The sequence below is a fragment of the Crotalus tigris genome, unplaced genomic scaffold (genome assembly GCF_016545835.1).
Source record: "Crotalus tigris isolate CLP2741 ecotype Arizona unplaced genomic scaffold, ASM1654583v1 scf7180000017881.257975618366:2651188, whole genome shotgun sequence".
Lineage (NCBI taxonomy): Eukaryota > Metazoa > Chordata > Lepidosauria > Squamata > Viperidae > Crotalus > Crotalus tigris.
This window is the reverse complement of record NW_024096698.1, coordinates 271069-298440: the sequence shown is the minus strand read 5'-3', so window position 1 is coordinate 298440 and position 27372 is coordinate 271069. Positions and strand designations below refer to the sequence as shown.

The 27372-nt window shown below is 37.0% G+C and overlaps 1 protein-coding gene across 3 annotated transcripts in view; it reads right to left on the bottom strand.

Moving 5' to 3' along the window:
• Positions 1–27372, bottom strand: part of FANCC (FA complementation group C) — a 68822-nt gene that overhangs the window by 18280 nt on the left and 23170 nt on the right. For all 3 annotated transcript variants that reach the window (XM_039343878.1, XM_039343877.1, XM_039343879.1), the window contains exons 5-8: positions 16315–16434; positions 15332–15396; positions 13706–13867; positions 10502–10658 (exon numbers count right to left, since the gene is read on the bottom strand). In XM_039343878.1, the coding sequence (XP_039199812.1) occupies positions 10502–10658; positions 13706–13867; positions 15332–15396; positions 16315–16434 (504 nt within the window). The remainder of the gene's footprint in view (positions 1–10501; positions 10659–13705; positions 13868–15331; positions 15397–16314; positions 16435–27372) is intronic.

Here is a 27372-nt window from a genome sequence, read left to right as displayed (position 1 = left end):
TTGTAAGGCTAAACAAAATTAGCAAGTGGTCCAAGATCACCTTTTGAGGGGCAAGCTTCATTAGACCTGTACTGCCCCAGCAATTTCCATTTTTTATTGTTTTAGGAGAGACTAGTTTTAAATGGAGGTGTTATTATGAAACCAATATCACTGTTCTCCCCCAAAAATTATTAGGCTCCTCATATTTGATGAGTACCTGATCCCATGTTTTCTTAGCTTTATTCCAGTATTTTATCTACTATAAAAATGAGATTCCTGCTTTAATATTTTGTATTCTGAATTACTTTTAAAGATGGGATTGCCAAATTTACATGGATGAGATTCCATTGCTCCATGTTGTTTTCTTCTTTTTTGACAGCATTATCAATTACATAACTGCTATCTTATGTCTCACAGAACAATCTAAAGCAGAATATAGTCAAAAGTAAATTTATCACATTTAACTGTAAAATCTTTTTCTAATATTCACAGTACAAGTATTTTTTATGGTTTCTTCACTTGATCTACATTTTGTGAGTCAAATCTCATTGGTTTTATTATGTTATAATTAATTTTGAAGAAAAGTTTTGTTATTATTTTTACTTCAGTATTGAAAACCCTCTTTTGAAGTTGTGAAAACTGTAACTAAGCTAAAACTAATAGTAGAAAAGCATAAAGATCCAGGAGCAAAGGAGACAGAAATCTCAACTTGGCAAGTAAAATCCCAATGTCTTTTTCTTTTTAATTTTATTACCTCATTCTTTTCTCCTAAAATGTTCTACCAAAATTCTTCCCTTTCCTGACAAAGCACTTCATTTCCTTTCTCATGGAATCATATAGAGAGCAACTCTGTCCTTTATTTTTCATCTTCTTCTGAAATAAAGTGGTCCTTTTCCATGTGACTCAAAAGTGTAGGAAAATGTGGAAGGATAAAACGTGCACGAATAGAAGAATTTATCCCTTCATCCATACAGGGAAAGGATGAATGTCTCTTTTTGCACAAAGGAGAACAGTTTTAACTTAATTATGGCTGTCAAATGTCATATTTACAACATACAATCCACCTAGTTGGTGCTATTAATATTTAGTTTCCTGTAAGGGTTTTATTAAAATATTAGAGTTTTAAGATGTTGTTGTTTTGGATGTAAGATAAAAACATTTCATATTTCTCTAGAAAATACTTCAAGTGAATAATAGATAAAATTATAGGTTTCCTAGATATATTTATCATATTGTAATGCATAATATTAGAAGAGCATCCTTATTCTAAAAATTTGGTTCATTTCTTCTTAAATGCCACTATCATACTGAAAGGACTAGATGGCATCTTTCTCTGTGTCTTTAATTTTCTACCATACTATTGTATTTGTCATATTAAACTGTGCCACCTAGTGTTCATAGGAATTCATGGCTATTTTTCTCATATTTGTATGCAAAACAAGCCATTTCAAATTTTTTATCATTTCAAAGAGGATAGATATACTTAGTCAAAAAAGTATTCATTTTATAAATTGCTGTGTTACAAATATATGTAAAAAGAAGGCAGATGATTTGATTTTCCGGTCACCAAGGATAAGTATTTTTAAATACTAATAATAATAATAAAAAAAATAGTAGTAGTAGTAAATAATAATAAAGTTGGAAGGGACCTTGGAGGTTATTGAGTCCAAACTCCTGCTCAGGCAGGAAACCCTACACCATTTCGGACAAATGGCTATATAATTTTATTTACCACAGTCTTCAAGGCTTTTCTAACAATGCTAATTGTCCTCCTTTTTAATGTTTTGTTGCAAGAAGAGTAGCATTTGTTTAAAAAAAAAAAAAGAATTCAGGAATTCAACACAATAAGTAAAAAAAAAAAAAAAACCAAGTAATTGCAGCACCAAAAAAAAAAGTGGCAATTGAAATCCTGTTTAGATATGAAACTCACTGGGCATTTTAAAATAAATTACTGTTTCTGGAAACAAGCTACTTAATTGTTCCTGTGTAATTAAAGCATTGCTCTGAGTATCTGAGCAGAACCAAACTTAGTGATTTAATAATTATCTGCTAGCTGTCTCTGAATAATTTTATAATTTACATGCTCTGCAAATCTGATATGCTTTAGAACTTGAATCTAGCAATTCTATATGTGATTAACTGAAGTTTTCACATGCAGTTTTGGCATTTTATAACATTCCTTTAAAAGAACTTAAGCCTTGCTGCCATTTAGGCTCTAACAAAAAAAAAAGACTTTGGCTAAGAATATTATCCTGAATATTTATAGGCTAAACTGAAGGTAGAAAATTGCCTTAGCAATATAGAGTGGATCAGTGGACTATAGTTCAAAAGCAGCCAACAAGGAACTGAACAAAGAAAATCTTATTGTATTTAAAGTGATTTAAGCCCATCAAAATCTGAGGGGTTTTGTTTTATTTGTTTTTGTCAGTCTCCAATCTTATTTATACTCCACCGACTTTGGCTGATCTCAGAAGTTGAAGAGGGCTGCCTTCCTTTTATTTAGATATAGGACCACCTGGGAAAATCTGAATTGCTAGCTAGAATGGGAAGTAAAAAAATAATAGTAGAAAAATGGCAACTTTTTAATAATATCAAGACTAAAGAGCACCTTTACTTTTTATGTACTGTAGGTACAAGCAAATAGCCAAAAGAAATACCTGTGGTCAGCTGGGATATAATTAGCTAGCGAATATAGGATTTTGTGCCTATCTCCAAATATCCTTTGTGAAGACATAATGGCATTACGTTCAATTCTACTCCAGAAACAGGAATTTAGAAGGGAAAGAATGGCCAAGTTCATTGACTAGGCAAAAGTGGCAAATGTTTCTGTATATAACTCTGAAGTCTGAATAGCAGAACTATTGTCATTGCAGTAACCAGTGCTTTTTTTGTAAAAAAAAAAAAAAAAAAGGTGCCGGAACTCACACATATCATACAACCCGCCTTGCCTACCCTACAAGGTTCCATCCAAAAAAGGTGCCGGAACTCCGTTCTGGGCGTTCTATGAGAAAAAAAGCCCTGGCAGTGACTATGATACAAGGTAACCCTCAATTTACAACAGTTCATTTAGTGACCGTTCAAAATTATAACAACAATGAAAAAAGTGACTTATGACTAGATTTCAGACTTACATCCATTGGAGCATCCCCATGATCATGTAATCAGAATTCGGATGCTTAGCAACTGACTCATGGAATGTCCCAGAGTCTTGTGATCACCTTTTGCAATTTTCTTTCTTTTTTTTAAATAAAATTTTATTGATTTTATAATTTTTACAAATCATAAGTGCTTAATAAACGATGTGTTGTCTGGGTTCATTTTTTACTTAACAATATATATTAAAATTATTCTGCATCTTTTCTTTGTTCTTCAATATCGCTCTTGGTTTCTGCACATTCTAACATTTTCTTAATCTTCTCTTCTTCAAGTGATGATTCTTCACTTTTCAAAGACTAAACAGATAACAGTTCTTTCTACTATTAATACATATAACATACATACCACATTATGTTTATTCTTCATCATATTTTTCTAATATTGTATCTACTGACATTGTTTCTAAATTATAGCATTTTTTCTATCCAATTTGTAACTCAACTTTATTTGTAATTAGTCACCTTATTAGACCAATATCCTGTTTTCCCAGCTCGTTTTCATTTTGTTTTCCCTTCAGTATTCAAAATAACTTTGTACATTACGATTTTCTCAACAGTAGTTACATTGAGGTGAGTAAAACTTTCCTTATTAAAAACCATCCTGTTATTTTCATATTTCCAATCTCATAGAAAAATAAATCATTCTAAGTATAAATCATATCATATAGTCTTTTAATATCTAAAAGTTATCTGTTTCTAGCCATATTCAAACACCTGTTTGGTAATATGAGGCCCCAACCAATCAATCAAGTCCTCTATTTTCTTTAGTCTAACTCTAGCTTTCTTTCTTTGCCAGTTAGGCTTCCAAAAGAGTGTATTTAAATCATCAAAGCATTTTTCCTCAATTTTTATGGGTGCTCTTTGTGACAGGAAAAGCCATTTGAATAAGGTATTTCTGAGGGGGAGTTCAGCCCAGTCGTATTCATTGAGAAGCACCCACTTCCTCAGCTTCTCTTATCATTTCTTGTTTTCCAGTTTCTAACGCTTCTTCTGATGGCTCTATAGTCTGTTCTATACAATCTTCCTCCTTATCTTCAAGTATATTCTGAGGTCTTGAGGGATGGTGTTCTTTCCATGTCCGATATTATCTCTGGGTCTTCCGTATTTTTCTTTGTTTGTGTCAGTCTATAGTTTCCTTTCTTTATTTCCTCTGTCTTTGGATCATTTTTTTCTAATCTGTCCTCTATTTTCTGGGTTCTTGTTCTTTCTTTGTAGTCATTTTCTGGGGATTCCCTAGTTTAAATTTTAACTTAGGAATTTGCTCATTTATCTTATTCATGTTCTCTTTAGTCTCTTCGTGGTTTCTTTTTGAATCTTCTCTATGTAACACAATTGTCTCTTGAATTTATTGCAATATAAGTTGTATTTCTTTATGGAAATTATTAGTTCTCTATCCTGGTGTGCCATATTGTGGGCTTCAGAGGCAGACACTTTTACCACTTTTGACTAAATGTGGAGCACTCCTATTTGTATTTCCCAAGTGCTAGTCTTGTTTGATAGGACCAATCTTATAATCAATACAATAATATACAAGTTAAAATTAAATTTAGGTTTAAAATCATTTCATATAGTTTTATAGTCTTTATGTGTAGTCTTTGTAATCCAATAAGTTCCACAATATAGGTCTATCATTAACCAAAAGTATTTTGTTACAATTCTTCTGTCCAGGAATCCAAAGATTTCAGTCCAAACAATGTTTGTAATCCACAATGTACAACCATCTTAAAGTCAATCCTTTAGTCTACCCCTAGTTAAAAAAAGAATAACCAAGAGGCAGAAAATCAAAAGTTAAGATTCAGTCAATATTTGTAGTCCAGAATAGTCACCAAGTTTCAAAACAGTTATATCTTCTACCAAGTAGAGAGTAGTCCAAAATATTTTTCTCTGTTGAACTGAAAGCTTAGCTGAAGGTCAAAGAAGCTGAGAGTTTATCTGTATCTAGGCATTGTACCAAATGCTCTAGTCAAGGGGTGCCCAACCCCTGGTCCATGGACCGGTACTGGTCCACAGCATGCCAGCAACCAGTCCGCAGAAACAAGAAAAGCCCCATCCATGGGATGCAGGCAGCACACAAAACCACGCACTCTCCAGTCCGTGGAAAAACCTTTCTCCATGGAACCGATCCCTGGTGCCCAAAAGATTGGGAACCTCTGCTCTAGCTGCAATAAGTTTAATGCTGTACCTCTATGTCACCACTAGATGTCCTCAGATGTCCATTTCCCAACACTTAAAAATAAACAATTATTTTTGCTTTAAAGTTTCTTGACTTTCACCCCAATATTCTTTCCAAAGAGAAAACCCTTAACTAATTTCTCAGTTCTGCGATTTGTCAATGCTCTGTCTTGTAGAACTTCCACTTTGGTATTATATTCTTCTTTGTTTTTTTTCCCCATAAAGGATTCACCCAATTTTTTTTCCTCTGGAAAGGGAGAGCAAAAGTCCCCTTCTTTGCTTGGGGATTTCTTGCTTTATGGGAGTTTGTCTTATCCAGGAGTCAAATATCATAGTAGAGAGAGAATTAATAATCTCATCCAGTACCACACATGTTGTTTAAAATGCTGATAATGCTGGTGTTTTCTTTATTCGGTTGTCAATGGCTTGGCTAGCCATAAAAGTGCAGCTAGCCTTTCCCCTGCCGGTTTGGAGGGCTTTCCTTGGATCAAACGGATTGACAGTTGTCTTTCTGTGATCTACGAGGGTCACTTCCATTGCCCCTCCAGGGCGACTTTAGGCCCATTTAGAGCCTCCTGGCAGGGCGGAATCAGCCGTGGGAAGCAGAGCCCCGCTTTCCTTCAGCTGTGATACCATGATGCAACCGGAAGTCCACCTTTTGCAATTTTCTGACAAGCAAAGTCAATGGGGAGCCTGATTCACTTAACAACCATGTCACTAACTTAACAACTGCAGTGATTCACTTAATTATGGCAAAAAAAGTTGTAAAATGGGACAAAATTAACAACTGTCTCATTTAAGGAACAGAATTTTTTGGCTCAATTGTGGTTGTAAGTCGAGGATTACCTGTGTATTTGCCTAATAAATATGCCAACTTCCAGTATCTTTTGGAAATTTGGCAGCTCTAAAGGTTTCCTTCAGCACTATTAAGGTGGAGAGTAGTAACCGCGAGAGGGATCTTGAGAGTCCTAGTTGACAATCTCTTAAATATGAGCCAGCAGTATGTTGCAGCTACCGAAAAAGCCAACATGGTCCTAGGCCAGTGGTGGCGAACCTATGGCACGGGTGCCAGAGGCGGCACTCAGAGCCCTCTCTGTGGGCACACGCGCCATTGCCCCTGTCCTAGGCCTTCAGCTGGGTTTTATAAAACCTTTTCGCTTTAGGCCTCTGCCGCCGTGTACAAAAAAAAAAAAAGGTTCAATCAATCAATTTCAACTTCTGGCGGGAAAAAAAGTTCTTGTAAAGTTGGAATTGATTGATTGAACCTTTTAGTCCCATCCAGTCTGCTGTTACCACTGCAGCCATGCCCATCCAATTGGCCATGCCCACCCAACTGGCCACCCCCAGCCAATGGGCCGAACCCACCTGGCACCCGACGATGCATAAGTGGGTTTTGGGTTGCAGTTTGGGCACTCGGTCTCTAAAAGGTTCACCATCACTGTCTTAGGCCCACACATAACTACTGAGCTAGTTTTTAGCTTGATTTCTCAGTTAATTTCTGCCTTTTAAGTACGAAAGGGCTATATCTGGTTCACCAAACACCGTTATCTCCTGTTCCCTAAGGTTTGAGAAAAATTAAGATTTAGAAATTGCAACTTGAGAGAAAAAAAGCTGACAAATATGAATTGTACCATCTTTGGAATTCTTTACTGATATTATTATTATTATTAGGAATCAATTAGTGAATGATTAATCAATTAGAGATGAAGCAGTAGTTGTAATAAAGGCTGCAATGTGAAGAAAGGGCCAGGCTCTGAGCTCATTTCCCAATAGCTACTTTCTGCTGAAGATTAAGAAAATAGGAAGAAATCTTTCCTGATATCAGAATATCAGAATGACAAAATAATAGAATAACAGAGCTAGAAGGGACCTTGGAGGACTTCTAGTCCAATCCCCTGCAACATTTCAGATCTCTTCTTTAAAACCCCACAACTTCTGGAGGCAAGTTGTTCCACTGATTAATTCTTCAAACTGTCATGAAATTTCTCCTTAGTTCTAGGTTGCTTTTCTCTTTGGTTAGTTTCCATCCATTGCTTCTTGTCCTGCTTTCATGTGCTTTGGAGAATGCTTTGATCTCTTCTTTGTGGAAGCCCCTTAGATATTGGAACACTGTCATCATGTCATCCCTAGTCCTTCTTTTCATTAAACCAGACATACCCAATTCCTGCAACTGTTCTTCGTATGTTTTAGCCTCCAGTCCCCTAATCATCTTTATTGTTCTTTGCACTCTTACTAGAATCTCAACATATTTTTTATATCCTGGCTACCAAAACTGGATGCAATATTCCAGGTGTGTTCTTACCAAAGCATTATAGACTGGTATTAATACTAAACATGATCTTGATTCTATGCCTCTGTTAATGCAGCCTAGGACAGTGATGGCAAATCTTTTAGAGACCGAGTGCCCAAACTGCAACCCCAAACCCATTTATGGCCCACTGGGAGGGCATGGTTGTGGTGGTCATGGCAGATTGGGTGGATGTAGCCAAGGTGGGTATGGTCACCTTTATTTTGCTCATGTGGAGGGATGCCTATGGGAGCCGGGCAGGGTTGGGGGAGATCCAGGGGGTCTCTGGCAGGTGGGGGCGATGGGCAGGAGGCTCATCCTGCGGGGTGAGGCAAGGAGAGGCAGGGCAGGGGTGCCATTGTCACAGGGCAAAGCGAGGCAGGGGCCAGGGCGGCTGCTGCCTGACACCATCAGCCCTTGCATACAGAGGCCAGCGAGCGCATGGGTGCTGGGATGCATCCGGCCATGTGGGACCTTGGTAAGTTAGCAGGCGGCTAGTTGAAGAGGGACGGTTGCCAACTCTGGGGCATGGCGCACGTGTCCACAGAGAGGGCACTGAGTGCCGCCTCTGGTACGCGTGCCATAGGTTTGCCACCACTGGCCTAAGAGTTGTTATTGCAAAGTCAGCCCAGTAGCTACAAAACATGGCCAATAGACTTACCCAACATAATCATACAAAAAAGAACTGTGGGTTTAGAAGAACATTTTTTTGAATTCCCAATTCAGTTATAGGCACGATCCTGATGAATAGGCATCTGTGTGAATGGCTGACACATCAAATTAACTATTCACTGACAACATCATGCACAAAATCGCATCCTTTCCCTAGTTGTTGGCAAAAGATATTAACATAATGTACAGTGAATGAACGACTATTTCAGGTGTCCACTGTCAATCATTTGAAAGATTTAGTGTGACCAACTCCTCAAAGGAAAATTAATATTTATAGGTTAGTTGTTCTATGTGCAATAGATGTGACACCTATCATTAGTTTTTGCAATTCGTGGTAACTAGAGAATTTTCATTATCAGTTTCACTCTTTCCAAAAGGATGGAAACATAAGAGTAGCACACAATATAAACCAGAAGTTACTAGACCATCACACTTTAATTATATGTAGAACCCTAGCTTAAAAGTGTTGCGTATTATATTTCTTCCATAATAAAACTTAGCAATGTTTCATTATCAAGAATAGATTTGAAAAGTTGTTGCTTTGAAATACAGTTCAATGTGGCATCTTGTAAAACAGGAAGGAATAACATTTGCTATATCACTTACATAGCAACTTAATGAAGATATATTCTAAATCATTTACATAGTATCAACTATTGACTTAGTCATGTTTTCTATTAAATCATTTTAACTTCAATTATAAGCTTTGCCCTTTGTGTTTTTTTGTTTTACATTATTTGTTAAAATGAAAAACAAAAAGAAAACACATTAGTGATTAAATAGTGAAAAGCAAATCCTAAATACGTTATAGTCATTTAAAAAGTTAAAAGTAATAACCTCCCAATTAATTAACTAAAAAAGATATATTACATATACAAATACCTATATAAAATTAATTCAACTGTTAAACTCATCATATAGCAAACATATAGCAACATATAATGTCATGTTCTCATTTTAGAATACAGAAACTTTTCAAAACCCTTTATTCTGTCTTTCTGGACATGTTTACAACAATTTATCATATTCACTGCTTTAGTTATACAATGAAATTTTATTTTAAAATGTGTCCTTCCCTCCTGTAGACTGTCACCAGATATAAGAGGCAAATCCTGATGTTTAATATTTAACAATTTTTTATAAGCATCATTTTTCAAATATGTATTTAGGGACTAAGGGAGAATGGAAAAGCTACCTGAGCTTAGGATAATCTAGTTGCTTTGATGTTATAAAGTTTTTTGTTTATAATGCTTTTTGCACTGCATGCAGAATTGTGTTTTTTCTCCCAAGGAAGTTTTATGATTGGCTTAGCACATATAGTACATTTTGAGCACTCAAGTAAAAGAGCATTTGGCAACTTAACTGTTTATTAAACTGTTAGCAAGAATAATTTTGATAAGAAAAAACCAGCCTGATTAATCTGTCTTCCTCCATTTACTTTTTTTTTGGGGGGAGGGGTAGTTGGAAATTGGAAAGCAACTAGAAGGGAAAGAAGGTAGAGATCAATTTCCTGGGAAAGTATAAGAGATTCCTTACTTACTTCCAATCCACTCTCCTTTTCATGTTTTCCTTTAATTGGATGAACCGGATTTTGGTGTCTGCCTCTCAAAATCTACTAAATTCTAGAATTAGCCAGTCAGAATTTGAGTTTTCCTTTCTCTGTTAAAGTTTATTGTAAGATTTACTTACAGTGACATTCGGTTCTTAAGATTTGTAATAAGAATCAATTGAGAATTGTATCCTGCCACCTTTACCAATAATAAATGCATCCCCAGATTAAAATTGCCATAATGTTCAATAGCATGGCTCACTGGATTTTATGTAAATTGATCAACAAAACTGGAGAGGAGATGCAAATGTCTGGATGGTTTGCACCTAAAGATAAGAGTATTTGTGAATCTGTGAAATACCTCAGTGCCTTTTGAACACAAGGAAGTTGAAGTTATAATAATGGGAGACTGCAGCATTGACTGGAGAGGTGGTAGGTGCTCTAGAGCAGAGGTCCCCAACCCCCAGTCCGTGGACTGACACTGGGCTGCGGCATGCCAGAACCAGTCTGTGCAAAGAAGCAAAGCCCCATCTGTGGGATGCAGACAGCATGCGAAACCACGGCCCCTCAGGTGGGTGGAAAAACCTCTCTCCATGGAACCGGTCTCTGGTGCCCAAAAGGTTGGGGGCTGCTGCTCTAGAGCCCACATGTGTTGAGTTTCCAATACTTGCAGCACACTATACTCACCAATAAAGAATCTTTTATCACACATGCCATCTCTTCCATTGACCTTGATTGACTTGATATTAATTGTTCAATATTTCGTAGTATTGCCTTCTCTAGACTAGGAAGGTGACGAAGCCATAGTTGCAGAACAGCAGTTTCAGATAAGGAGATATTTTTCCTGTATTAAAAAAAGGAGTTGATATTTCTGTATATATTTCACTAAAGTATTGTGCAATTCTTGCCTTTCTCCCTATTTTTATCTGTTTCCAAAGAGAAATGTTCTTTTAGTGTCCCTTGCTACAAGTGATATTTTTGAACTTCATTCCAAATTGGGAGGATATGGTGCTTTGGAATACAATTTATGCAGTCACTGGACTTCCCATCACTTTATTTTAATCACCTTTGAAAATATCAATCTTTAAGAAAACAATGGCACAGTTTGTTTCTCAGCATTTCAAAACAAAGATGAAATTCATACCAAAGAACTAAGCAATTAGTACAATGGAAACTTTGCTTGGTAAAAAAATCAAAGTATGGCCAGAAATAAGTTCTCTGCATTTTTTTTTTACTATGGAACAAAAGAAATACCAATGCTCCAAAATCTATCCATTCTTTCTCTACAGAATTAATATCACACTATTAAAACTTGAGTAACTACTGCAAACTGCTAGCTTTTTTCCCCATGACCTTTTCCTGCTCATTATCTGGCAAAGTCATTTTTGTTTTCCCTTCCTCTATATTACTACAGGTAGTCCTCGACTTATGATCACGATGGAGACCAAAATTTCTGTTGTTAAGACATTTGTTAAGTGAGTTTTGTGCCATTTTATGACCTTTCTTGCCACAGTTGTTAAGTGAATCTGGTTTCCCCATTGACTTTGCTCATTAGGTCATAAAAGATGATCACATGATCTTTGGACAGAGCAACGGTCATAAATATGAACCAATTGCCAAACATCTGAATTCTGATCACATGATTAAGGGGATGCTGCAAAGGTCGTAACTGTGAAAAATGGTCATTCAGTGCTGTTGTATCTTTGAACGATCACTAAATCAGTGGTTCTCAACCTGTGGGTCGGGACCCCATTTGGGGTCGAACGACCATTTCACGGGGGTCACCAAACAAGGCTGTCCGCCATTTTTTCCCCTTTTCTTTGACCACGCCCCTGGCACCCGGTGATGTATAAGTGGTTGGGGGTCACCACAACATGGGGAACTGTATTATGGGGTCGCGACATTAGAAAGGTTGAGAACCACTGCACTAAATGAACTGTTGTAAGTCAAGGGCTACCTGTATTGGGTACAGTTTATTTCTCCATATTTAGGGTTTTGATTTCCCCCAATTTAGCATGGTATATGATCTAATGTGTGTATGCTACACTTTCCCAAAAGATTATATATATATATATATATATATATATATATATATATATATATATATATATATATACACATACATAACCATCATGCTACAGTAATCCCTTTCAAGGTATGAAATGTTATGCAAAGCACACATTTGGGTTCTAAGTCAACAAGGCATCATCTGCATACAAAAATACAAGTATTATGTCACCAAGCAACACACTGACGTCAAATATTTTTATCCATAGTGTGTGTGTGTGTGTGTGTGTGTGTGTAAAAAATAAACCTTTCTTGCTATAGTTGTTAAGTGAATCACTGCAGTTAGTTCTTGACTTACAACCATCATTTAGTGATAGCACTGTGAAAAGTGATTTAAAACCTTTTTTTCACACTTACGACCATTGCAATCAAGTTGTGGTCAAGTGATCAAAATTCAGACGCTTGGCAACTGGTTCATATTTATGATGGTTGCAGTGTCCCAGAGTCCTGTGATCACCTTTTGTGAACTTCTGATAAGCAAAGTCAATGGGGAAGCCAGATTCACTTAACAGCCAGGTTACTAACTTAACAATTGCAGTGATTCATTCAACGACTGTAATAAGAAAGGTCATAAAATGGGGCAAAACTCACTGTCTCACTCACTCAACTGTCTCACTTAGCAACAGAAATTGGGGGCTCAATTGTGGTTGTAAGTCGAGAGCAATTGTAACATGGTTGTTAAATGAATCTGGCTTCCCCATTGACTTTTGCTTGTAGGCATCTCCATTAGAGACTCTATCCTTTTTTTCCAGTACATCCTATTAACCAAACAGAAAGGTTGTGGAAGAGAAACAGCAGGAGGGACTGATCATTTTAGAGCAGTAGCAAATAATCATGGTGTCCTCCAAACATATTTGATAATTGCTTCCCTCATCCCCAAGCAGTGGGGTCACTGATCACACTGGCTGGTGGTAATGCTACGTTTAGTTTAACACATTGGAATATCCTAGATTGAAGAAGACTTCCCTTAAAATATGGGTGTGCAAAACAATAACTCCATTTAACTCTGAACAAAATCTAAAATAAAATGTGAATTTGTTATTTATTGTATTGTGATATAGAGATTTCTACTCTTTCCTGGAAAAAGAAAACACTTTCAGCATATTTCTATAAGTGGCCAAAAGGCATTTATCTCTACTGAATATATAGATGAGACTAATATTTTATGTTAGGCTAACATTTTTCAAAAGTATCATCTGATTCATCATTACAAAAAACATCATAGCAGTGGCACACAAGTTATTTCACAAATAAAACACATTCTTTCTCAATTTACAAAATGAAATCCATCTGTAGAAATAGATTTCCAACATTTGCATCAATTATGCAGAATGCGTATTGTTCAAGAATTAGGATATTAACTTGTTTATATTATTATGTTTATTTTTAATTTGTTTATTTTTATGTTAAAGGGGAGTTAAAGCGCATTATGGACTTGGTTATTTATATAGTTGGTTAATGTTAGTTAGATTATGATTATTATATTTGTTACCCTGTACTCAGCTCTGGGAAGTGGGGGAGAGAGGGGTTTTTTTTTAGGGTGGGTGGGTTTTGGGGTGTATATTGTAACTTTTATAAAACTTTTCAATAAAAAAAAAATTATGCAGAATGCACAAAAGCTCATCAAATAAAGGAATAATCAAGATAGTTTATGAAAAAAATAAGCAAAACCATGTCTGAGAACCTATCCATAAACTATTAATAGATCCTAATAAATTCTTAGCCCAGCACAGATATATAAAATTAATTTTCAACAAATAGGGTTACTGAATTAGCATTTTTGTTCGTAGACAAGAAAAGCTTCTTATTTTGGAGCCTACTTACCGTAGTATAGCCTCATTCACTACTTCTAAAAACTGAGAGTGAAGCACTTCTTGTGGTCCATGATCACGATAGTTAAGGAGAGCTTCAATAAGTGGTTTTATATCAGGCAGAGTTATAAGAGGTACACAGAGAAGAGACATGGATGTTACTCGACAAGACATGCTGTAGAAACAAAATCAGACCTCTTACATAGAAGAAACTTTTAACTGGGAGCTGGGCAGTATATACATTTAATTTTTTTAAAAAAGATTAAATTGTTCATTAAATACACATTGTCAAGAAGTTCTGTTTACAAAATGGCAAACTTACAGCACATAACCTGCCTATGTACTAAGCTCTTCACAAGGCTGCCAGATTTTGTGTGGCAGTGTGTAAAATCAGGCAGACTAACTAAAAACAAATGAACTTGCCTGAGGATAGAGAGACAGATTTGGCTTAGGCTCAGCATTAACCGTTGGTTACTTTTTAACTTCTTTTTTTATACTTTGGTATGTAGATGCCATGTCAACTATTGTGTATGACAAAAGTCTGTAAGAGAAATTTATAATCCTGAAATCCCTTTGGGATGATTTTATTTTTTTATCTATCAGTATTTTTTATATTTGTTGCTGTTTTAAAGTTTATATTACTAGTATTGCTCATTTTAATCTCTTTTCTGTTTTGTCATACATGTGTAGCCTGAGCAAGCATCCTAGTTTTTTTTTTATTTAATAGTATTTTAGCCAAAATGCTTTGTTTATATGCACCTTTCTTACTTAGCTTGATAGTGTCAATTTAGTTTTCAGTATTTGAATACCAATTCACTTAGGCTGCTTCATGACTGCAATAAAGTTTTTTAGCAGTGAGCTTTAAACTTCATTCTTTCCCTGCTGTAACTAGAAACATTCATAATGGGGCGGGGGGAATTAAGAATTTTAGTCCAATATATCTGGAAGCATTAGGTATTTCTATATGGCAAACATGACAACCCAAGTCTCCAAGCCACTTTTGATTATAGTTGCTGAAAACTTCAATTTTTAGCTGAGTAAACACTCAACATTAATATTAATATTACTTTAAAAATAAGTATTTAACATTAGTGTCTGTGAAGAGGGGGAAGAGTTAATATGGCAATCAATGCTTGCAGAAAAGGGTTAGGGCTTCAGTCTATGGACTGCAACCACATCTTGATCTTTTTTGCTCCCACCATGGATGTCTTTGCTGTCAAAAAACTATTGAAATTCTTCAAAAATTCCTGGCTATATGTACTATAGCATCACCAACTCTAAAAATATTAAGAATGGGTCCTGGTCATCCCATCATAGGTACTACTACCTTTAAAAAAAATCAAGGCAGACAACCCACCTGAAACCAGGAGAGAAAGTCCAATGGATGACAAATTTTATCTGCCCTTTCAATGTTAAAATTGGTGAAAAATTAGGACCACAAAGCAATTTGAGGACTTTCTTCGAGCTGTTTTTATATTATTTGTAACATGTATAATTTCTATAAATAAATAAAACCATGCTTACGCATGGTTTCGTATATGTCTATGTAATGTTAATAAGTTTCAGTCTTAAGTATCTTTCCATAGAACTTTATTTGCACTAGTTACTTATATAAAGTTCTATTAATAATAATACCTACGTTTGTTTACCATTAAATCCATTAACTTGGGTTCTGCTGAGTTCCGTCACTAACGATGAGACTATCTGTTAAATAAATATAATTATCAACTTAAAATAATATCAAAAACCATACAGTAATGATTACATCAGCGATATTTTCTCCCTGTTGAATTTGTGCTTCCAGGTAAATGAATAATCTATTTGTTAAGGCCTGAAAGATGAGAAAATAATTTCTCCAAATTTACTTTATGACAAAGAAACAATTCAAAATAGCTTTTCCTTCTAAGAATGAAAATTACCTTTTGCTTTCTCTGTTTAAATTCTAGTTCTAACAGTGTCCTATAAAGATATCCATTCCAGGTTTTTGTCATTAGGTCCTAGATGTAATATTTACATCTAATTTCATTATTAATAACTATTATGACTATTAATCAAGTAATAATAGAGTATATTTGATATGATGGACTATATCAATCTTCAGCATTTACATATTTAATTGGTTCACCAGTAAACAAGTATAATAAAAAGCTAACTATATATAGAAAAAAGGAGAATTGTGCATGGTTTAAAAACATGTTAAATCCAATTTAGTTTTCATTCTAGCTCCATCCATTGCTTTGTCTTGGTCTTTCTCATTTTGGCCACAGAAATTACCCTCTAGGCAAGAAAAACTGGAGTGGAAATAAAGAACTTGCTCTACAATCATTCCCATTATATTCTTTACAAAGAGACAGCTATTATCAATCATGTTTAGCAAATCAGCTCTTTGCTAAATAGGATCTGCTGGCTGATCTTTTATGCTGTAAGTCAAAACAGTCACATTCCTCCATTTTGTGAACTGGTAGAAACAAGTAATTTGTTATTCATGAGAATTAGAGACAACTAACAATACTGTAGATGCCTGACAACTTGGAGGAAAATGGTAGCTACTCTCTATGTGTCAAAATCAGGGGTAAATGAATATTCACTTTGCCGAATTGCCAACTTATACAAAATACTCACATTTTCAATGACTTTAGAGTAGTAATCTACTGAGGTGAAGCCAAGAGTTGAAATAAACTTATTAATATCAGTACCATGATTTCCCAGTCCACAAAACGATAGCAGATGGCACAATGAGTTCTAGAGGGAACATGTCAACAGAGGAAATAATTAAAATATATTCCACCAAAAGTTAATTTTATCTTATATGAAAATGGGGAAAGAATACATCGTGTTATAGCAACAATAATATGACTTCAATATCTAAAATATGAAAAGGCATGTTTGACTTAATAGAATACAGGAATCTACTGAAAGAAACCAGTCCAAATACATTCAGTAATAAACTTGCCTTGAACTGATTCAGTTATTCAGACTAATATACTTTTTGGCATAAAGAATAAAAATAGAGAATATTTTTTGAAAAAGATATTGTACAAAAGAAAAACATAAATAAAAGTGGAAAAGAGCAACATCCAACTCTTGTTTATTATATTTTTGTGGAATATTAGTTGGGCAGGTTAGATACTTCATAGATGTATTTAAAAATTAAGTATATATTTTCTACAGAATAGTTGTTTTACTGCCACCTAGCGGCATACATGTCAAAACTGGCACAATTTTTAAATGTGGTTTGAATTTTTAAAACAAGACTGAATGAACATCACAGTGACAAAAAGTTAAATGACAATGTACAAATCTGATAAACAGATAAAATCAATAAATAGTGTGTTAATTCTATAGCAAAACCTATTATCCAGTAGGGGAAAATGGTGTTTATTTATATGTTAAATATAAATAATATAAATAAGGCACACATGGAACAATTACCTTCCCGCCGAAGTGGTACCTATTTATCTACTTGCATTTGCATGCTTTCAGACTTTAGGTTGGCAGGAGCTGGGGCAAGAACTAACCCAGTCACTTGGTACAGGTGGAATACTGGAGGTAACATCACTCCTTTGCTTAATCTCATATACATGATGTACAGGTAGTCCTGCAACTGGAACCGGGATTGCCATTTCTAAGCAATATAGTCATAAAGGTGACATCATGTGACTGTATCGCTTACCAACGACAATCCCAGCTATCCTAGTTGCCATCCTGTTAAGCAGGAAGATGTAGAGGTCTTAGATAGGGAATGCAGGAGTTATGTGTGAGCGTGCTGCAGAAGCATTAGGAAGTGTAGTTGGTGTTGGAGTCCATAGGCAGGCTGGCTGGCATGAGTCATGGCTGGCCTGGCAAGGGCCATAGGCATGAAAGCCAACACAGGCTGCAAGTGGGCGAATGGGGGCTGCAGGCGGGTGCACATTATGGAGTATGGCTGGTCATGGGACCTTTGCTAAGGAATACAAGATTCCCCGGGACCTCATACTCTGTAGTGCGGCTGCTTGGGAGAAAAAGCTGCAAAAGCAACTTACGATATTTCCCGCTGCCTTCCTGTTTGATTTTTCTTGTGGAAAGTTGACAGGAAAGATTCCCCTCATTCAGTGTCGTCATAATTTTGAATTATTACTGAATGAGTCGTCATATGTTGAGGATTACCTGCAAACATGTGGAGTGAACATGCTGCTTTTGTTCGCTACATCGGTGAATGTTGGTTTCTGTTGAGATTCAGTGTGTGTGTGCGCGCACATGCATTTTGTAGATGATGTCTTCATCTTCAAAGACACCAGCTATGCAATCAACAGAATAGAAGAGCATGCAGAGTACACACAAATTCAGTAAGACATCATCAAAATAGTTAAATTATTATTACCCTTTCCACAAAAACATCTGTTAATGGCTTGTTCAGGTCTGGTTGGTTCTCCTGTGATTTTTAACTTTGAGTGCATTTCAGAAATAAATAGTAATTGGCTCTTAAAAGAGTTTTTTATGTTGGTGTCATAATTTATTCATAACTGTACTCCATGCCCTGCACTCTTGTTTCTTCTTGCTTATGGAGATTCCAGAGCTCATTCAAAATTCACACATGCACAAAAGGCTTTATATTGTTAAATGTGTGTTCGTGTTTATGCTCTTGTGAACTGTTGGTGCAGTCCATGGAACATTTAGCTTCAAAGGCATGTTTGAAGTTGTTGGTTTGACTTGTTTCCTATGGTTCTTTTATCCCTTTAGCATTTCAAGTGTAAAAAGTTGTTGTTTTCCTGAGTAAGGGTATCTCTATGTTCCATAAATACTCTTGTTATTGTGTGCTGTTCAGAACTCTAAAGATGTAAATTAGGGATTTCTTGTATTTCCCAGGGTGGGGCCTTTCTCCTCAACAGCAGCTTTTCTTCTTTTTTTCTTTACTTTCTTTCAGGTTGAAAGTGGGTTTTTTTTTTTCAGTCAGGTAAATGGAAAAAAATCTGTAGGTAATCCTTTGAATGCTGACATTCTTACAATTAATTTTATACACCACCGCAGATCTCTGGTACAAACAACACGTGTCTCTTTGCCATACATTAGCAATGTCTCCAAGGCAACGGCTAGATTGTTGGCCCCCCACAATACAAAGGTGACTCACAAGCCTAGCCAGACATTGCGATCAAAAGTCATGCACCCCAAAGACCCACTTCCCACTGCAGAGAGATCTGCGGTGGTGTATAAAATTAATTGTAAGAATTGCCAGAGCAATTACGTGGGCGAAACATCAAAAAGGTTAAAGACCCGCCTACATGAACATAAATTGGCGATTAAGAGGGACGAGCAATATTCGCAAGTCTGGGCACATATGGCTGAACATGACCACCAATTCGACTTTGACAATGCACAAATTCTATCTAGGGGGCCGACTGTTAAAAGAAGCCTGGTTTTCTGGAAAAGACTCAGTTAATCGCCACATAGACCTCTGTTCGGCACAGCAAGCATTAGAACATGGTGTATGAATCATCATCACCCCAATCATTGGAAGGAACCGAAACACAAGCTGTGTGACCTAGGGAAGAGTGTTGCACCTAATCCCTCACGTGATCGAACTAACAAAACTCTAACTAGCTCTCCGCGAACCATGAACACTCCCCTAATGCCCGACCAACAACGGAATAGTCCCGACCAACAGCTGTTGAACCCGATACGGAACAACAAAGATCCGGGGAGGACTGAGAGATCAATTAGGGATGAAGGGAGGAGGAAAGGGGAAACATGTGACTTGCAGGATTCCCTGTTGCAACCTGGAGGAACGTCACACATGGAGTGGGGGGACGATGCCCAGAATAATAGAGTGAGACCCAGGGAGCCGGATGATAGACCAGCAGAGGTAAAGACCAGAGGCGATGGCAAAGATAGATTACCCGTGGGTAGAGCCGGCAGACATGCGATGACAACTCGATTGCGCCAGAAAGGAGAGAGATATTTTGCCAGATGATTTGATGCGAGAACACAGGGTCATGAACAAAGAACATCCACAACTGCGGCAGAGGAATCCTCCCGCAAAAAACAAGTACAAGGGATCTGTGCCGAACGGAGAGAATGGTTACCAACAGTGAACTGGATGGCAAAGTACCATTGATAGGGCGGCGACAAGGAACGTCTCGGGTGAATGTGAGGAAAGAGATGACAAACTGAACAATGGGCAAGCAAGGACTACTCACGTAGGAAGAGACAGCAGAGTGGATGGTGCAGAACGAAGGGAGACGCCCGAGTTGCAACTGCAAGGGGCGAGGAGGACCAACCAGAGCCTAATTGGGGCGTGTGGTGAGACTAAGAGAGAACTGAACGGCCCGCACCTCAGACCCCCTGACAAAGAGAACGGCGCACAAGGGAATGGGGGAATAGAGACAGCTACCACCCAGAAGGGATGGGGGAGGGCCCCACTCAGCCCCAGAATTAATGATGGAGGAGCGCACAGTAGCACACGGAATAGAAACAGGAAAGGGCCATGTACTGACGAAAGGGACATACTTAGAGTGCAATTCGATCAGCTGGGAGCAGTGACGCTGTCCAGAAGCCGGATGCAGGCATCTAGTGATCACATATAAGCTTCTTCCCAACGACTGTGATCACATATAAGCTTCTTCCCAACGACTGCTTTTAACCCTGACGATGTCAGAAGCTATATAAATAAATAAATAAATAAATAAATAAATAAAATAACGATCACTAAGAAAGTAAGAAAATAGAATTTAATCAACCTAGCTTTCGTCAATAGAGTGCAGGAAAGGAGCCGGAAACAGGCGTTTAGTGATCATATATAGGTTCTCTCTCAGCGTTTGCCTTTTAACCCTGACGATGTTGAGAGTTATCGACGAAAGCTAGGTTGATTAAATTCTATTTTCTTACTCACTCTTTTGGTGATTGTTATTTTAGCAATATGGACATACCCAAGAGTCAAATTTTTACTCATATTTCTATATATCTTTTACCAGATTGCCTGAAATTCATTTAACATTTTTGAGCAGAATGTTCCTATCAGGTATGAGCTGCTCAGTGGCTGTTGAAGGCAAGTTAAGAGGCATTCTGAGGAAAAAAACTGATTAAATTTATATGAAGGACAATATGTCATGAAATGAAAGATAATAATACGCATGGATGTTGCATGACTTCATGGATGTTCTATCTATTGTTCTGGATGGCACTGTTCTTCACCCAATGCAGCATCTACACAATAAAAAGGCTCCTGCTAAAGCAGCAGATAGAGCAGGCATGTCAAACTTGCGATGTCACATGATGTCGTGCGACTTATTGCGACTTTTTCCCCATTGCCGGCAATGGGGTAGGCACGGTTTCGGCTTGATGCATCCGGCCCATGGGCTGGCAGTTTGACATGCCTGAGATAGAGGATATGAGCAGGAGAGCTTTTAGCCAATCAAACAATTGCATTCTTTCCTGGATCAAAAGATGTGGGAAGTAAGTCACTTCCTTGTCATCTTTTGATTAGCCTACATGCAGTCCTTGCCTAACAACTGCTGTTTTGCGACCATTCAAATTTCCAGCAGTACTAACAAAGTAACCTTACTACTTTTCTGTATTGTTTTCCTTCCATGGTCAGATTTTTTTTATGAGGAGTTTGTTTTGAATCCTATTTAGATTTCTGATAACCCACAACACAAATAAATTGAAACAATTTAAGATTTTCTGCCAAAACAATGAACAATAAATTCTTTTCAAATTTTGTTCCTGTTAAACCATAATTAGCTTGAAAAGATTTTTAAAAATTTCCAGAGTGTCATCCATCTTCTTTCTCTCTTTTCTTCTTGCTTCTTTTTTCTTTCTTAGTTTACTTTTTTCTCCTATACTTAAGAGACAAAACCATGGTATAGGTTTTCTTAATTTAAGCAGTAATTTCTGGAGGAAACAGAAAGGATGGCTTTCTGCCAATTACAATTTCATAGGTTTGTAGTCCGGATGCAATTTAAAAGTTTTTGAAGCCAGACTTATGAATGAAGCTACATTCAGCTGAAGTGACCTCATGAGCAATTATTTAGATTTTTGAGAGATAAGGCTTCCATTGATCAGATTTGGTTCCATTCCAGTCCCCTTAATTTCAGGATTTTTGTTTTGTTTTGGACAAGAAATATTCAGCGATTTAGGAACAAAACCAGGCAAACCTATCAACAACTGCTGCTGCTGGGGATTAGCCACCAGATGTAATTGATTTATTCATTCTATTTTATAGATTTATAGACCATATTTCTTCAGGAGCTCAGTCTCTCTGCAAAATTTATCCCTCAACAAGCCTGCAGATATATTATGACTGGACCAAAGACCTTCAGTGAATTTTCACAGCTGGCAGATGTGAATCTCTGTTCCCCAGCCCTATTCTAAAATGTTTGTCATTACATTAACACATCACTGTGGTCTGCACAGTATTACTATTCTGAAATCAAATCAATGATTGTACACACACTACATACTCTTTTTCTCTCATACACACACAAACACACAGTAAAACCATGCGTTTTTATCCCCTCCCACTAATGTTAGAATGTTTTCTAAACTAATTAAATGAAGCTTCAGAGTAAAATCAAAATAAGTTCCTTAATATTTAAATCAGAGACTGATTGTTAGATTCATTGCACTTTAGAATTTAAATAAAAAGATTTTAAACAGTAAGACAAAACATGTACCATTCTATAGATCTTACTAAAAAAATAAATTGTTAATGTTGCAAGGGCAAAAGTAGTTACTTATTAAAAAATTTTCAGCAGCCCTCCTTCATGATTGAGGAAAGAGCTAACTGGTTTATATATGGTTTATTTCAGAAATGTTCGTTTCCTTCCCCAAGTTTATCTTGTACAAAAACTACTGGCAAAATTGAGGAGCCTAAATAAGTTAAGGTGAAACACTCTTAAAAAAAAAACTTAGGAGATCTTTGGAACTTTGTCTACTTCTATACTGTTGCAATCTGTATTCCAGAAAGCACTGACAATTCTCTGCATACTGTGACCACCCACATTATGGCAAGCACTCTGATTAAAGTGAACCTGGCGTTCCTATATTGAATAGTGTAGTCTGCTCCATGTTGTCGTTATTATATTTGCAGTCCTCTTTTAATCACTTTCATGTGTTGCAGCTATTCAATCTACACCGTCCAACCTGGAAGGAACTGAACATTCTTATTTTGCCTGTATGATGGTGTGTCAGTACGTATGTGTCCACATTTTGCTATAGAACTAGAAACTCTGCATTTAATTTCTTATTAAAACAAAAAAAAATCCATCATTTATGGCAAACGGTATTTATAACAAAATGTATTTAAAAAATAGTAAAACAGTGTACTTTTTGCATCAGGCTTCAAACCATATAAGAAATATACTAAAAAAAAATGGGATGAGAAGGAAACAGGGATAGAAGAAAATACTAGGGGGAACATTTCAGCATTTAATTTTTATTTAGTTACCTAAACATTTATTCACTAGCTGGAATGACTACTAAGAGAGACAGTTCTTAGAAAGGCGAAACCAAATGATACAGTAGGTGCTTCCGGATGAGTGTGAAAATGACTGCTAACAAATAATGAGAAATGGCTTTTATTTCAAGACAGATATTGGTAAAATTTTACCGATGAAACCTGGCTTCCTGGCTAGCTGAGATGGGAGAAATGTAGGTATAATTCAACATCATTTAGCATTTTGCTTTACTTTTAATAACTTTCATTGCTAGTATTAGCTGAATAAGAAATTGATGATACTGAATTTTGAAAACAAATTAATTATATGATTTTCTTTTCCTACAATAAAATTATTTCTGCTATCCATTCCCACTTGATATGCATAAGATTATTAACTTGTATTTTTTTTATTATAGGGTTGAGTTTGCTGTACAACTTTGGTTTTACAATATAAGCAACTGTCTAGGTGTCCATTTGTTCTTACCCCAACACATCCTGAGCAGACTCTCTCCAAAATAAATTTATTAGTAAAATACATTAAATAGCTTATTAGAATTTCCCCCAATAACAGTAATTAAGACCATCACTCAAATCACAACTATCCTATCAGCAAAGTAGGTAGATGTAATTGAGACAGGAGTTCATTTAGAGTTCTATGCATAGTTATTCTGCTGCATGAGGTAAATCACCTTATCTATAGAATTGTACTAGTTCTGTCATTTCACTAGACCAGTGGTGGCGACCCTTTTAGAGACCGAGTGCCCAAACTGCAATCCAAAACCCACTTATGTATTGCTGGATGCCGGATGGGCGTGGCCACTGGATGGGTGTGGCTGCCGTAGTCATGGCAGACTGGTGGGCATGGCCGGGGTGGCGTGGCCATCTCGATGTTGCTTATGGGGAGGGACACCTGTGGGAGCCGGGCAGGGTTGGGGGAGATCCAGGGGGTCTCTGGCAGGTGGGATGGTGGGCTCCCCAATGGCGGCTCCAGGCTGGCTGGCCTTAGGCCAGTGATGGCGAACTTTTAGAGACCACGTGTGCTGGGGTGATGGCGTGTGCCCAGAGAGGGCTCCGCGTGCCGCCTCTGGCACACGTGTCATAGGTTCACCACCACTGCACTAGACTGTAAAAATCATTTTACTGAGACAGACATTCAAAGCTTGATGTTTTTTCTTTGATATTTTCAAATACCAGGCGTGGGTTTAATGATGTTTTGTTACATGAATTGCCTTTATGTTTTTTAAAATATAACTTTAAAGGGATATGGTTAAAAATTAGAAAGTGATTTACACTTTCTAAATAGATTTGATTCAATGTTAGTAAAATAAAAATTGATATTTCGAAATAAATTCTAGCCACTAGAACTACAAATGAAAAGTACTGAAAAGAATTATAGTGGATTACTGTTATAGCGGATTTTCTTTCCTTTGAAAACCACAACATAAATTAGTTTTAAAAAATTTCAGTTCTCTGAAAAACAGCACAACTCATATTGCATGATGCCAAGTATTCATTCAAGGTAGACCAGATGGTGATTAATGTGGAAATTATGTCATTTTCATTAACAGAGTGATTTTACCAGGTCATGGTTGATTTCACGGGTTAGTAACCTTCGAATACTTTATCTTTCTTCACTACAACTGACAAGTAGATCAACAAATGAACATGGACTAATTTTTCTAGCTCTTCCAAGACCATTAGAAAACATGGCTTTAAAAGTATGCATCACAGTTTTTAGTTATTTAGTTTTCAAATTCAAGGTAAAATGGAATTATAAAATTTCAGTAACTTCAACATATAATTTCATTGCATGCAGGCAGATGCAAACTTCAGTAAAAGAATTATGACACTTTTTCTAAAATCAGACCCCTCTATATCTCTTGAAAATCTGCTTGAGTTGAGTGGCTCTTTAGACAGAATGGAATAATATGCAAGTGCCACACAGTAGAAAGTGGTAACTTGAACACTTTGGAGGGAGAGTGTTATGGAAGCAGAATTGCTTTCCAATTTGCACCATATGCCTCATTGACTCATTAATAAGACGACAGTCATTTCTCTTGGGTCTGTCTAAAGAAATAGTGCAGGCTGTAGTAGGCCAGGGAAAGAAATTCCAACATATATGGCCAAGGCTACCCAGTCAGGAATGGCTCAATTTCATGTCTGTCATGTCAACCATATACATATGGAATCTGTGTTCTATTCTTCTGGTGATGGTGACCTGAGAGTGGAAAGGCAACTCTGTAGTCATGGACAAATAATTCCCTGGTCTGTTTTAGATTGACAGCTGCTACAAACCTTGCATAGATGGAAGACCATCTAACATTGTTCAAAACATGCTAGCTTTGGATATAGGTAATTTTCTAAAGATACTAGGCGAATCAAGTAATCATCACACAGATGATTAGCGAATCCAAAAAACTCACAAGCAGTGGGCATGTGACTACAGGATACTGCAACTGGTTGTAAATTTGAGCTGCCCAGAACACGAAATGGGGTTATGCAACTATGGGGGAAATATTTTATAGAAGTGTTTTAGAGGCTGTAAAGCATCCTTTTCAAGGTTATAGTAACTTTGAACAGTCATTAAACAACAAGTAGTAAGTCTCAGACTACCTGTAGTGTTAAAGGTCTGAATGATCTGTAGAGAACAGAAATGGCCCTGGCAGTTGATACTCTAAGGGTTCTAGAACAGTGGTTCTCAACCTTTTTAATGCTGCGACCCCCAACCGGTCGTAAGTCGAGGACTACTCAACTGGTGCAGCACCGTTTGCAGAATGGGACTTTTGGCGGGCTCAGCAGGGCAGAGACAGCCTGGACAATTCCTATTGGCATTTGAAAGCCAATAGAATTAGACTCTATCCAAGAGAGTCTATTCTATTGGCTTTCAAAAGCCAATAGAATAAAAGGGAGTAGCAAGCTAAGGAAAAGGGGAAAAAAATGGCGGACTGCATTTGGCGACCCCTGTGAAATGGTTGTTCGACCCCAAATGGGGTCCCGACCCACAGGTTGAGAACCACTGTTCTAGAAGAATTCTGTCAGTTCCTTTATTTATTAAATGGCTGAGAGTAATGATGGACAGATGGATAGCATATACCGTAAATGCCGGCGTATAAGGCGACTTCCGCGAGTGCTGAAATTGGCGCCAAAGACGGGGGTCGTCTTATACGCCAAGTCGTCTTATACGCCGGAAATACTGGTAGTTTCCGGCGTATAAGACGATGTTCTAGGAATGCAGTCCGGCGATAAAGACAGGGGTCATCTTATATGCCGGGTCGCCTTGTACGCCGGCATATACGGTAGTTACAGAAACTTTCACAACAAATCACTTTAGACACAGAATGGGGCTTTTCTTCAGATCCATTTGAGATCTTCCTCTATAGCAATGGATGGAGGTATCATTTCTCTAACTTTGTTGTGTTTGCACAAAACAAACTGGTGACGCTGTGCCATATTCACCTCATTGATTACGATACTGGGCAAGAGAAATTGGAACTCGCAGTACTCCCGTGATTTGATTCATCACAATTTCCTTTGATTTGGACTCCAACACTCAGTTATGGCATTGAGAAATAACTTGCTTGCCAGGTTTATATTTTTCAGCTTATAGATTTTAAGATTGTGGATGAGTATATGTGCAAAAATGAAGGCCACTACTTGCTTAATTGACCCTAATTAAACAAATAGGCTCAGACTGGCCCCAAGGTTAAGGGAGGTGTTTTATGTGATTGAGCATGTGTCTTCAGGAAAGTTATAAATGCTTTCAAAATCTTCCCCCTGATGCAAAAGAATTTTCTAAATTTAGGCCACTCTGAAATATTTCATTGAGCAAGGTGACTTATAAAGTTTTGGCCACAGATTTTCAGGATGGAATTAATTTTCTGAATCCATTTCAATTGGTATTCATTCAGGAAATGGAATAGAATGGCTTTAGTCACTTTGATGGAAGCTGGTGGGAAAATGTAGACCTTTCTCTTCTCCTAGGCTCTCAGTAGATTTCAGTAACATTGACCCAATGAGCATTTTTATAGCTTGCCTTGAAAAGAAGGGCTTGGGGGCATTATTTTGCTATAGTGCAGGTCCTCCCTGTCACGTTATGTCCAGAAGGGGGTGCTAAGGGACTACTGTTAAGACAACTATCATAGGTCACAGATTTCTTATGTCCTTCAGGTTTATATCTTGTCTCCTATACTATCTAACCTGTACGCAACCATGGGGAATAGTCATTTGGACCTTTGGAGCTGTGCCATCTGTGTGCCGATAACAACCTT